The sequence below is a fragment of the Hydra vulgaris genome, chromosome 12 (assembly GCF_038396675.1).
Source record: "Hydra vulgaris chromosome 12, alternate assembly HydraT2T_AEP".
Lineage (NCBI taxonomy): Eukaryota > Metazoa > Cnidaria > Hydrozoa > Anthoathecata > Hydridae > Hydra > Hydra vulgaris.
Genome location: NC_088931.1, coordinates 79,342,501 through 79,357,500, shown reverse-complemented (window position 1 = coordinate 79,357,500; position 15,000 = coordinate 79,342,501). Strand labels below are relative to the sequence as shown.

General features: G+C 26.6%; 1 protein-coding gene across 1 annotated transcript in view; it reads right to left on the bottom strand.

Annotated features, from left to right (window-relative positions):
* Positions 1 to 15,000, bottom strand: part of LOC136089047 (plasma membrane calcium-transporting ATPase 4-like) — a 35,419-nt gene that overhangs the window by 14,099 nt on the left and 6,320 nt on the right. Inside the window, 5 exon segments of the mRNA XM_065814583.1 lie at positions 1,268 to 1,462; positions 6,389 to 6,568; positions 8,502 to 8,521; positions 8,524 to 8,589; positions 13,530 to 13,914. Coding sequence (XP_065670655.1) covers positions 1,268 to 1,462; positions 6,389 to 6,568; positions 8,502 to 8,521; positions 8,524 to 8,589; positions 13,530 to 13,914 — 846 coding nt within the window.

Genomic DNA, 15,000 nt, shown 5'->3' with positions numbered 1-15,000 from the left:
AACATATACAATACAATTATATACATTATGCATTACAATACAATATACATATATACATATACAATATACATATACAATACAATTACATTTTACATATTACATATATACAATACAATATACATATACAATACAATTACATATTACATATATACAATACAATATACATATACAATACAATTACAACTTATTCAATATACAACATACACAATTACAACAAATACAATTTGTTTGATTGTGATTAAATTTTTTTTGTTTCCAACGTATTTATACTCAACTGCTTAGTTTTTTTAAATAAATTTATTTAGTTGGGTGTATTTAATGTTTTAAAGGTAATTTTCTTTTTTTAAAGAAAAATGTATCACGGGGATACCAAAAACTAATAACTCCTGTATGTTTTACGTTCACTTCTTATTATTTAATTATTATTCAATCTTATTAATTAATTAAAGTTCATGTTATAAATAATATAACAAATATTAAGCTTTAGTTTTTCGTCACTGTAAAGCAATATGAAGTGTTATTATTTTGTGCCAGTAACTAAAAACGTATTGTGTTGAACTTAGTAATGTCGAGGAAAATGGCTCTGCCTTACGCACTGATATGACCTATGTCAGTTGTAAATTACTCAAATAATGTTAAATAATTGGTAAAATATTTTACCTGCTCATACTTTTAATGTTAATTTGACAGATGGTCTAATTTTTTTCAATTTGAAGGCGTTTTTCAAAAGGGGTAGGGGAAAGCGTGCACTCTTGATCATAAAATCCAGGACGCATTATGTGAATAACATTATCCTAAATTAATAATAATTGTAAAATAAATATTGACTATAAAAAATATATATATACCTTCTTAGAGTTTATTAGAACCATAAATATAGAAAACTCAAAAATAGTTTTATAATTTTGTCTTTTTGTAAATTTTTGTTTAGTTTTTTCCCCCTGGATTTTCAGTCAAGGGTGCATGCTTTCCCCTATTAGTTAATGTTTCGCAACTTTAAATTGTGGAAAACAGCCACTTTGAATTAATTACGTAACAGACCGACCATAACCCGTATTAAGGGTTGCTTTCTGCTAGTATGATATAATAGCATAACTAGTAATATATAATACTAAACTTAATATATAAATGTTTTAAATATTTACAACGAAACTTTTTTTTTTGTTAATTATGTTTTTAATTTATTTTATTACCTATAATAACTATATTTTATAAACATAAATATTATGATTATTTAATATTTTTTAAAACTCGTAAAAAAACACACCATTACAAATCCTACATCTGCTTTTCTAAGGGCTGGTCCATCATTAGTACCATCACCAGTGACAGCAACGATTTCTCTAGCTTTGCTTAGTTTGCTATCAGTTATTCCTTTAACAAGGGTATATTTATCTTCAGGAGATGATCGTGCCATTACACGTAACTTTGGCCATAGCTTGTCTATTAATTCTTGTTGTACCTGAAAACACAAGTTCAAAAGACAACTTTATATTAAAAATGGTTGCACTGAAAACTTTCTTTAAAAAACACATATTTAAAATATAACAGTATATACATATAAAGATATATACACAATATCTTTTATCTATATAGAGACTGTGTGTATATGTTTATATATCATACAAACATATATACACAATATCTTTTCTTCTGATAATGTGTATTTTAACCAATTCATTAAAATACAAAATATAGCAGGTTACCTGTGTATATGCTACTGGTAACACATAGTTCGATACAATCTGCTTCATTTGAAGCAAGTAAGGCTCTGTAGCTATTGAATGCAACTTACCTTGATATAAAACCCCCCACTTTAATTGTTGATAAGTGTAAAAAGAAAAATTTGTAAAATTTGTATAGCAAGTATGTCTAGTAGAAGGAATTTTATGATATAAAAACCTCCACTTTAATTGTGGATAAGGGTAGAAAGAGAAGCTTGTTAATTTAGATGGTAATCTTCCTAGTGGTGGTATCAGAATAAATATACTCCTGATCTTTAAGAATCTCTAACGATCATTATTGTTCTAATCAACAAAACAAGGTTATGCCAAGATAGTCATACATTACTTTAATTATGTATGACTTTTTTGGCATTTACAACAAAATACAACGGCCTTGTTAACAAAGCAACTGTATTTTAATGCTTTAAACAAATGAAGGAAGGTAGTGTCTAACAACATCCTTTTAAAGTTTAGTACGTAATAACATTCTTTTATACTTTCATACAACTTTAATTTTTTTTTAATATTAATAAAAAGCACAGTTTAAAAAAAAATTAAATAAATAAAAAGTTAGGAGAAGAAAGGAAAAACAAAAGTTCTTATAACTCAAGTTTTCATAGATTCAAAAAGCACAGTTTGTACCACAAGAATAAGTGATTCTACTTGAAACAGATTGTACCATGAGAAAAAATAGTAAAAATATGGCTATAAATAAGTATTAAAAGTAAGATATTTTTAAACAATATTTTTTGGAAGCTGTTGTAATAACAGGCTCCTATATGTATACTTATTATATAGCTTTATTTCATAATATATAACCTTCATGTTATATATACAACTTGTATATAAAACATAAAGACTATATACTATGAATAAAAGTTAATAGTATATAAAGCTAACTTTTCATATATTTCTAAACTTTATTACCGAAATTTTTTTTCTTAATTTAGTAATGATTTATTCTAATTTTATTTATAATGAAGATTTTATGCATTTATTGCTTTAAGTGTTATGATTTTTTTTAAAGTTCTTACATGTTTATTTAAACACTAAAGTGTTATGAGAGAACTTTTTGTCAAAGTTCTTAAAATGTTTATTCAAAGCATTAAAAAAAGTGATATTTTTGTGTCTATTCAATATTACATAAAAAAGATACTCCATTATTTGGCTCAAATTGAATTTATTTAAAGCATTGTTTTTATACCTGTGAAGTTTAATATCAGAAATTTAAAATGATATAAAATTTAAAGTAATTATTCCAAAAACAGTTTTGTTTTTTACACATATTTTATATAGGATTGCAATTTAAAACCCTCTTAATATAATGATTAATATGAGTTGCCACAGTTGCATTCAAAACGTCGTGTTTAAATTTTGTATCGACATATCAGAACTTTTTTACTTTATTTAAATCTGATTTATTTAATTTGAAAAGTTTTGTATCATTGTTATAGATAGTTATAAAATATTTTTTATTCAGCTTTTTTATTCAAAATAATCAAAAAATAATAAAACTATTTTGTGATTAATTTTGTGATGGTATTAGTTTTGGTATTAAATCTCATTCTTTAACTTGATATTAATTTTTTACACTTTTTTTAAACAAACATCTATTGCGCAAATAATTTTGTTAAATAACAATATTATATGTTTGTTAAAACAAAACATGTCTTGAAAACTTACAAATGTTTTAAATACATAATATATGTGTATTTTATTACAAATACTACAATACTTGTGCATCTTAGTTCTAGCTGTTTTCATTGATTTGGTTAAGGGGTTGTACCTAAATTACGTCATGCAGTTTATGATTTTTCTTGACTCCCTCCCCTCCTCCCCCCTCGTAACGCATCTTTTGCACTTTATTGACCCCCCCTCCTCATATTATCTAACAATTTTTACCCCCCCCCCTCCCTTAAAATATTTTTAAAGATTTTTTGAAGGAGGAAGGGGGGGGGGGAAGGGTGGGGGGAAGGGTATTTATAATATATTATTTAATACAAAATATATTATAGATGCAAAAATGTTATTTTATGAAAATAATTTTCTTAAAACCTGAAATTTTAGCGTGGTCTAGTAGATTCCGCTTTGGGCTAGTAAACCGAGGGTTCCAGGTTAGTGCACAAAGGTTGTTTTTTTGTTGCTGCACACTTTTTTAACTAAATAAAATTCTTACCATATAAAGTCAAAGCGCAGAACGTGCACTGCTCATAGACTGTTACAGCCGTAACAATCCGTTAACATGCTGTAACAACTCCGTTAACGGAGTGTACACATCGACTAAGTAAGATTTAGGCCTAGTTTTTTTTTAAATCAACATGTAGATACATCAACTGAGGGTTTCGAGCTAGTAAGATATACTTTTCAATTAAAATAAAGTCTTCTCTAGATTTGAAACTAAAAAAAAAATGTTGTGTCACAAAATTGAGACCCCCTCCCCTTTGTAACACAAAATTGCCTTCTCTTCCCCCCTCCCCCTAAAGCGTGACGTAATTTATGGACGACCCCTAATTGATTGGTGATCCCTGAGGCATAAAAACGTTTTTTTTAAAAAGCTTAAGAGTTCCATATAATGTCAATAAATCAAAGATAAAGTTAAATTATCATATTAACTTGATTCATATAGAAAGATTATGCATTAGGTTATCAAATATGGTTGTGTATTAGAATATCAGATATGGTTGCGTATTAGAATATCAAATATGGTTTTGACAATTATTCTTACATGTACTCTAATACAAATTCAAAATAGTATAGTAAAAATTATACTATTTAATTTTATATATATTTATTAATTTTTATTTATAACAGTAATACGAATAAAAATACATACTATTCTCATGTTAGCATGATAAATATTTAATATATCAAGTATCACTTATTTTCTCTCTCTAGTTTTGGTACCATCATGATATTCTAATATAAGGCAAGAACATATTATTATCAAAATATTTTTTGATTATAATATCTTGATATTTTATTTTAGTTATTTATCTTGACTTTTGAAAAATTTCAACTTTTAGTGGATAAAGCAAACATACTTCAAAATTTTATTAAAAAACAAGTTTTTTTTTCCAACTTAAATCAATTCGTTAAAGTAACAGAGAGAGACACAGAAGTCTAGGAAGAGAGTTACATACTTATTCGAACAAGGCCATGTGGTTTCATTTTCTTTTCAGGCATACTCTTATATATTAACCTAACATAGTAAGTTTGCAATTTTTTAGCCACTACATTAAGATCTAAATGTATGACATTCATAAAAAATAAAAAAGTAGCACATGCTTAAATTTTAAAATGTTTTAAATTATAATCAGATTTATACAAATTAAAGACAGTTGTGTAGATAATTTCTCCGTTTCTTTGTTTTATTATAGTTATGATTTGCCTCTTATGGTGGCCCTCTCTGGGCTAGCAGTTATTAATTGATGCTTTTTCAATGACAAACAGGAACAGTAGAAATACACAAAAGGTATACATACTGAGTCATTTGTACAATTAATAATACAATTAATTTTTTGACATTCCAGTGAAAAATTGGACTTTTTGGTCTGGAATGTCAAAAAATTGATTTGAAATCAATTGGACTGACTTTTTTGGCTACAAAAAAACAGAGAAAGGGACTAAAATAAAAAAGTTAGGTTTTCTTGGTATGCATTTATTCTTTTATTTCAATCAAAAAAATTTAGCTCAAAAAATTTTTTTTGTTATTGTCTTTAGTATAAACACAACATGTCTAGATGTTTGGGATCCCTTTAACAAGACTGCAACTTAGTGCAACTTAACATAATTAATTCTTATGTTTTTGTTCTTATATTTTCTGTTATTATTTTTTGTAAATGGTGATTCTTCTTGTTTTAACCATGATTTGTGAGAGTGAAGCATTCAAACTTATTATCTGCACATGCTTTTTTTTTTAATTTTTGGAAAATATTGTTGCTGTTATAAGTTTTAAAAACAATTGTAAATAAATGCTAAGTTATAATCAAAAAAAGCTGCAGCAAAAAAATGATGTGCCTGTATTGCCAAAAAAGATGCTTGTGGAAGAAATCAGTAAACCAGAAGGTTAACTGAAGTAAAAACAAAATTTATGAAAATTACAGCATCTAGTTGGAATGCATCACTATTGTAATTGTAGAATGTTCTAAATCAAAGTAAATGCAACATCTTAAACTTGAATCTAAAGAAATTACATTTTCCTAATTTCAAAAACAAAGAAATCCAAACCGTCTAGTTAGCTACAAACCAAAAAAATCAATAACTATAAAAAACAAAATAAATCAAAATATTTTGTGTTACTTAGATTTAAAATAAATCTTAATAATCTCCATAACTTAAAAGCAAAAAACTGCATAACTTAAAAAATAAAGAAATGTCAATAATATTTGAATTCAACCTGCAAACCTGAGAATTATTTTAAGTTTTTAAAAAATTAATTTAACGAACAACAAAATCAATTTAAAAAATAATTATTACATTAATATAGATTTTTTCTTCTAGATTTTAGATATCTCACATCTTTCATCTCACATTTTTTACTATGACTACATGTTAAATGTTATGTCTTTACTATGATTACATGCTAAATGTTTTATAGAGAATTATAAGATCAAAAATCAAGAATTTAATATTTTACAGAACATTTTAAAAGGTCAGTTTTATACCTTTCCAGTACTGTCTCTAATCCTTGCATTGAACTCTTTTCCTTCAATAACCAAAAAGTCACTGTTTGGTTGAAGTATGCCACATTTAAGAGCAATTGAACGAGCTGTATTAACATTATCACCTGTTACCATTCGAACAGTAATTCCAGCATTTTGACATTGCCTGATAGCTGCTGGTACCTACAAATTATGTGTTAATTATTATGCATAAGTATGTTGTTTTTTTTAACTCAAAACCTATTTTTATGTTTATAAGCTATATTTTATCTATGATAAAATATAGCTTATAAACATATACCAAGCTTGATTATTGGGAAGGCATTGTTCAACTAAACAAGTTAGACAAATTCTTTTTAATGTTAATTTTACTTAATAAATCAAGAAATGATATCACAATTTTCACAACTTAAAACTCTTTGAACAGCTGTTACTAGCTCTAAACTTACCATCAACTAACCAATCAAATTTATCATCAACAATCAATCAATCAACTAACCAATCAACTAACCAATCTAGATTTTTGTGTTTAATTTTTAACACAATATTTTTAAAATTTTCATAGATGTATTCTACACTGTTTATATCTTTGAAATATACTAATATACTATGAAGTATACTATGAAAGATACTATGATAAATTTACTATGAAATATACTAATATAATATGAAGTATACTGTATATATATAATATAGTATGAAGTATACTGTATAATATACTAATTTAAAATAAGTATATTTAAAATTATAACTAAAAATGTTTGAATAGTATGGAATGCAACAATTGTACATTTTTAGCATTCACATTGCTGATTGCATTCTGCAATCAGCAATGCGAATGCTAAAAATGTACATTTTTTCTTTAAATGTAATAAAAACCCTGACAGTTCAAGACTTATTGATAAACATTTATTATCCATAATGAATGATTTAGTATGCGGTGAATAAAGATAATTTTTAAGAAAACCCGCAATTTTTAAATATTTTATTATTATCATCATTAAAAGACACTTCCAGCAAATTTTTAATAAGTATTCTTATTGTGTGAAAGAAATAGAGTAAAACAGACTTCTGTAATTATTTAATACTATAGCAGTATTTTAATAAATTTACATTTCATATCCTAAATTTATATTTCAAAATTCTATTTAAATGTTATGGTTAAAAGATTTGACGATATGGTTAAAATATAAATAGTAAAAATAGATATGGCTACTAGGTTAGACGAGTCAGATCGCTCTCCAGAATTTTGGAAAATAGGGAGACCAGATGCTGCTTTCCAGCAGGCTGGAAAAGAAAACTCTGATAAGCACTTGTTAAATAGCTTTGAAAGTGTAGACAACTCCGGAGAACACTTCTGCAAGACTGCAAAAGGTATGTTGTCTGAACCACAAGCTGTTTAAGAGTCTAAGCAGGAAATCGCTTTAGATACAGAAGCTGGAGTGATAGTAATGTCAAGCAATGGATAAACCTGTTTGTGGGCTATATCAGATAGAATGCAACTAGAGGAATCAAGAAATAATATTGATGAAAAGTTCTTAGCAAACAGTTCAGCTTTTTGTTTAGGTAAGGTGACAAAATCTGAACCATACAAGAGAGATGAAATAACAGATTTGCCCTTATTATAGATAGTGTTAAAGAATCTCCAGAAATCACAAGAGCCTAATTTTTGAGATGAATTACAAGATTTTGTGACCTGAGAATAGCTTAGGCGCTAGACAAAACCTTATTACAATGGCTTATCACAATAGTAAACAGACGTCTGTTTTTTGGAGAATTTTTTTGCTGATAGATATGGAAGTAATGGTTTCGAATTGGAAATTGCAGCATCACAATGAGAGAAAAAACCATAAAAAAGAGTGAGGCTTGAAATGGAATCGTGGAGAGGGAATAAAAGATTCCATGCCAGTCTGAATCCACGAAATTAAGTAAGAAGCACATTTGTAGCAGGAAGACGAAAGATTTGTAAGCCTTCATTAAGGAAATTATGGAAAGAGACCCAGACATCTTCAAACAGAGATCATAAAATACACAATAATAAGTAAGTTATAGTTTCTGAGTATACTGATAATACTAAATCAAAATATATATGCAATGGGACAACTACAAATTTTACCTCTGGTCTGACTTGATCTCAATACCAACAATTGCCATACAAATTAAGTTTGATACTACACTGTGCTCATCTTCCCAATTTGGAGTTTCTAAAACATAGCAACATACCACAAACAATTAAAATTTTCAGGAGCTAAAAAAAAAATCTGAAACAAAATTTCAAATTTTAAGTTTAATTATTTTAATTTTTCTCTGAAAAAATCAACAATGAATAAAATTTTGTTTTTATATAGTTAGTATGATGAATATGAAATTGAAAGTATAATAATGATTTTATAAATTAATTATTGGGAATCTCGGATCTAATTACAATTAGCATCACAGAAAAATCTCTAACTATTTAATGTTATAGACAACTTTGTTTGTTTGAGTGCATAAAAAATATTTACAAATCGAAGCTACTAATTTCATTTCATTACGTGAATAAATAGATAGTTAAATAAAAGTTAAAGTAAAGCAAATTAATAAAAATTTAAACAAAAATAATGCATGTGAAAAATGGAGAGAAAACAAAACAGTAAAAGTGATAAAAATATAAAAGTGAGAAAACTAAATATCCTGGTATGAAGAAACAAAGGTAGCCTTTTCCACAAATATAGCTACATTCTAAGAGTAAAACTCTAGATTCCTTTTTCATTTGCCAGAACCATGATAAAAATTATGTATTGTTATAATTACTAGAATCTAGCAACCCAGTTACTTTTTACAGCTGCATATGGATCTTTCTACAAAAATAATTCTGTTACATAATGTCATATATAAAAAAGTGGCATTATGGAAACACATCTAAATCAGTGTGGAGCCATGGGAATTAAATTTGTAAAAACAAAAAGCGCTAATAAAAAATAACCAAAACTTGGAAAAGTAAAACATTTATATTTATGCAAAGTAATCAAAAATAAAGATAAAATAACAAACATTAACATACTTGATATTAGCTAATAATATAAAACTAATAGTATTAATTAATAATATAAAACTAATAATATTAGTTAATAATAATAAAACTAATCCAACCAAAAAAACTAAAAATAAAAAACTCACAAAGAAACCAATGCATAAAAAAAAAGCAACATCAAATTTATATGACAGTAGTAAGCGACCGGGGTTAATATTTAACTGGGGCCAGGGCCGGGTTCGATAAAATATATTTTGTATATATATATGCATATATGCATTATTATCAACTGATCATCATAATTATCATTACAATCATTATCATCATGATCATGATTATCATCTGATCAACTTCTCTTTTGGCAAACACTAAACCATATAAATACTAAAATTTATATAAATATGAAAGGATATTGATACCAGCATCTAAATAAATAGCAAACATATATGTTTACATCCATATTATGTATGCATAAAGCGCATCTCGGAAGCTTTTATTCCTTCTCTTCAATTTTAAGTCAAGCCTCATTCTACTCCACATTTTTCACTATCTTGAGCAGTTGCTTTATTAAACATTAATCATTTTTTAAATTTTCTGTACAAGAACATCTCTCTTAAGAACGAATGTTCTTTTATTATTTCAAGAAGCCAATGTAAAAAGGTCTTTTCTGATAAAGGTTAAGCTACATTATTCTCAGTTTACTAAACCTTGTATCTTATCTCAGATGTTGGTTTCTAGAGACTTTTAATAAGTTTTTAACAGTGTCGTTAACTAACATTTAATCTCTAATTCATGGGTCTGATCTTCTTACTTCTCCCAAGAATAAAGTAGAGTTATTTGGAAAAAAAATCTTACTCTAATTTGACTCTTGAATCTAATGGCCATACTCTTCCTGCCTGTTTTAACCCATTGTTAAACATCCCAATCACTTCGGTTTTTAATGCTAAAGTTAATCCTTAATTAAATACTTCTACAGTTTGTGCTCCAGACAAGGTTTCCATCATTGTCTTAAAAAAGCATTCTCCATAACTCTCTTCTATTTTTGCTAAAAAAAAAAAAGTGCTAAATAAACTCCAATTTTTCAAAACTCTAGAAAACACTTTGACCTCTCCAACTATCATACGATTAGCCTTCACTCTGTTATTAGTTTCGATAAGGCTTATTAATTTTATAACCTCAAAGATTTTGAGATTATTAAATCATTTCTTTCTAACTGTTATTAAAGTTATTCTTGTCTACACTCATTTCATTAAGGTTTTAAAACTATTAAATTATTTCTTTCTAAATGCAGTATTAAAGTTATTCTTGAAGGTCTACACTTTTTATTTCAAGTAACTTTAAGGGTCTCGCAAGGATCTAATTCACTCCTGTATTGTTTCTTATCTACAATATCGATCTTCATGAAAATTTTACATCTAAAGTGACTCTTTTTGCTGACAACTAAACTTTATACTCTTGTCTTAACAAAAAATCTTTACTTTTTGATTGCTTAGAACAAGCAGCCGATTTTTAATCTGATCTTTCTTCTGTAACAGCCTGAGACTTGCATTGGCTTATGGATTGAAATTCCGGACTTAAAATCTACAATTTTTATTAGACAACTAAACTCATTTATTTACTGCAAAAAAATATTGCAATAACGGTTGCATTCCTATATTGAAGAATAACAAGCCTCTTACTCTTGGACAAAGTCTAAAAGCACATTATAAATGTAATTAGACCTGCCTTATCTGCCAAGCTTGAGCCACTCTCCCATCGTTGTAAGGTTATATTTCTTTCTTTTTTCTACAAATACTACCATGACCAATGCTCAAATGAGCTATCATCTCTATTACGATAAACCAAAACTCAGTCTTGCTTGGCTTTTTATTCAACAAGTTGCACCCTTTTTTATCGTATCTATCCCTTCATACTATAAAAACTTTTATTAATCCAGTTTTTTTACTTGCGCATCAAAAAATCTTATAACTTTTACCCACCATTTTCCACATTTTCCCTTTTTATACAGCCAACAACTTTTTAAGTCTTCAGTTAACTAAAATTTTAATTTTAAACTTGTTCTCTATTCTTAAGTAACTCATAACTTAATAGTGATTGCTTTCAATTTTGTTGAGAGTTTAACTAGAGTGGAAAAATATATAAATATATGTAAGTATTTAATAAATAGTAAATGTAAGCATAAAATTATAATATATAAAGCATTATTAACTTTTTTCTAGCATGGCTATCAACCTCTGCTAAGTCTTATAATCTAGCCGGAGCCGGAGCAGACAGGTTTTAGAAAAAAGTCTCATTTCTAGCCGGGGCCCTGGTCACTATATGACAGCAACGAATATTGCATTAACCAGTAATAATGAAAAAGTATATCGAAAATTGTAAATGTAAGAAGCTAAAAACTAAATGCCATCATGAACAAACTAATGTTTGAGCAAACTATATGATCCTTCTAATAATCCCACGAAATATAAAAAAAAAAAAAAAAATACACAAATCGATACCATTAATATATCTTTAAATGAAACATCATAGTATATAATATATTGTAGCAATATAAAAATAAAAATTTTATCAGTATGTAAAATATGTGTAAATTTTACATAGGTATTTTTTTATTATGAAATGCATATCTACATGCTTCCTTAAAAGTAAACAAGCTTGGTTTCTGAATAAGGATCTATAAAAAAAAATGCCTAAACTTGTAATAAGATGCTAAAAAAAAAAAAAAGAAAAAAAAAATTCGATAACATTTGTTTTATTTGTGACATAAGTATTGAGAAAGGTGAAAATAGAGAGAATAAGTTGAAAAAATCCATCTGAACAGCAAGATGATGAAATGGAAACTGATTTAAGTCCCTTTATCAGAGAAAAATAATCTTTTGGCTAATAAATGTTTGATCCTTCAAAATATTTTAAGTGTTTGAAAACTTGATGTTTAAAAACTTTTGACTATGCCTTTAAACTTTTTAATAAAATAAGTTTTCCATATTATCTTTTTCATTTTGTTTATAACAGTTTTAAATTTCCTTTTCATCTTAACGATGGATGAACTGAGACATCATATATAAATTAAACTAAAGAGTCTTAAAGCTGAAAACAAAAGTTAGCAAAAAATACATATAATATATTCGTACTGAACTTGTATAATTTATAAAGACCAAGAAAAAAGTAAAATAGGTGTGAAAATGTATATTTATGTAAACCAAGATTATATCTGCACAAAGTAAAAGTGTTTTTATGATCAAAGTTTTCATGTGATACATAATGGAAATCCTAACATGCCATTCAACTAATTTTTTTGGCATAATAAACAGGAAAACACCAACAAAGCTTTGCGATGCAAGCATTGTATATCAAAGGTATATGTATGAAGACAGTTGCTGTCGCCATCAACTTTGCATTAAACTTTTTACTTTCTAATTTGTTTCAACTATTATGCATTTGCATAACAACAATAGCTAAAAAAAAAGTCTTCAATAAAACCCAATCTTCAATAAACCTACAAAGATAATCCATTTCATTATTTAACTAATCAGGTTAAATATACAATATATTGTTTTGCATATTTTGAAAAGAGTTTTGTGATATTAAAAATAGAGGTTTTATAATTAATAATGACATTTATAATCGTATTTTATTGTGTATCTGTAAAAGAAATTAAAATACAGCAAAAAATAATTGCTAAATATTTTTATTGTGTTATTACAACTAGAAAGATCTAAATTTACTTGCTCATTTTTACCCTAACCATATTTAGATTAGGGGTTTTATATAAATGTTTTTTTTCTGTAGGTATGTTTTGCTTGTATGTAAAGTTTTGTTCCCTATGTTGACTTCACCACAGCAAACCTGAATCTCACCTGCTCTCATATTCAGTCAATATTATAACCAGAACAATTAGATTTATTATTCGTTAAATCATTAACATTGAAATCAAATGTTTAAAATACCCCTTATATTTTCTTAACTTCAATAAACTGAAATTTTGTTTTGGCTAAAAAATTTCAGTTTATTGCCAAAAAAAAAAAAAAATCTAGTTTCCTCTGGTCAATCTGTGTTTAAAACCTAAAACCACATAAAAATATTTTTATGAAATCAATGTTTATTATTCTACAAATACAATAAAATTCATACTATTGTCAAAATCCCGATAAGCTATACATATTGTTCTCAAACCATTTGATGCCATCGGTTCAATGATTTTTTGAACTAGTTTTGCTTCATCAGCCTTAGAAAATTCTTGAATACTGCCATTTTCATTTATATATTGTGTACACTTTCCTAACAAAATTTCTGATGCTCCTTTCGAAAACAATCTATAGCCACCACCTGGCTTTTCTATTACTGTTGACATTGATTTACGAGTTGAATTAAAAGTATAAACATGGACAAAACTTTCTTCAGGAATTTCATCACGATAAGTTTGATACGTTTCACCAAGTTCCAAAACAAAACCAAGTAGTGCACATTCAGTTTTATTGCCAAGTTGAATAGGCAGTCCTTGACCGCTTTCTGGTGGCTTAATGAAAAATAAATCATAAAAAAATAACTAATTAGATATAAGACAAAAAACAAACCAAAACTACTAATCAAAGATTATAAGTTAATCTCAGCCAATACAGCAATCTAAATGACAAAACATTTATTTTTAAAATATTTTTGTTATAAATTAATAATTTTATTAAAACTGTAAAATTATCTCTAAAAAGCAAATGCAAAAATATTGACTTTCAATAAAAAATAAATAAAAAAGCCATAGAATAAATTTATTTAATGGAAAAAGGTAAGTATTACATTGACCTTTGATTTTGATAACATTAAAAGCGCATTTAGACAGGCAATCTTATGTCATACTTATTTTAGGGAACTGTAAGGGCTTCAGCACATTGACTGATTTAGGAAAAACATGCAAGAGAACTGCTGCTACACCAACTGAGGATTTGGGTTGGGACAAGTTTTTTTCACTTTGATTTTAACTTTTTTTGCAATTATCAAGTATTATTTTTTGTTTGAATTGGTGAATGTTAAAAGGGCGGGAGTCCAACGATGTAAACTTTTAAAAATTAAAGAAAAACTGCATTTTCCCTCATAATAAATTTTAGGTAATGGTTTATTAAAATTTTTTTCTAAACAGGATAATGTTTTTCACCTTCAAAAAAGAAATTATTAAACCATTAACAAAAATTTATTATGGGGGAATTACAATTATGGGGGTTTTTTTTAATTTCCCAAAAGTTTACTTTGTTAGACTTCCGCCCCTTTTAACATTCACCGATTCGTTTATAATATTTTTTATTTTTGTTTAACTAAAAGTAAAAAATTACCATCATTTGCAAAGCCGCAATTTTAAGAAATAATTAAAAAAAAAAGCATTTTAATTTATTTATATAAATGTAAAAATAAGAAAGAAATTAATCTGTTAATGTTAAAAAACAATAAAAAATGAAATAATAAATTTATTTATTTAATATTAAAAAACAAAAAAAATTAAAACAAAATAGATATTCCACAATATGTTCATTTACAAAATAACACTTCTAGATTTGTTTTTTTTTTTAATTAGTAAATTAAACTCGTTTTGCAGTAATTAATTTTAGTATAGTTT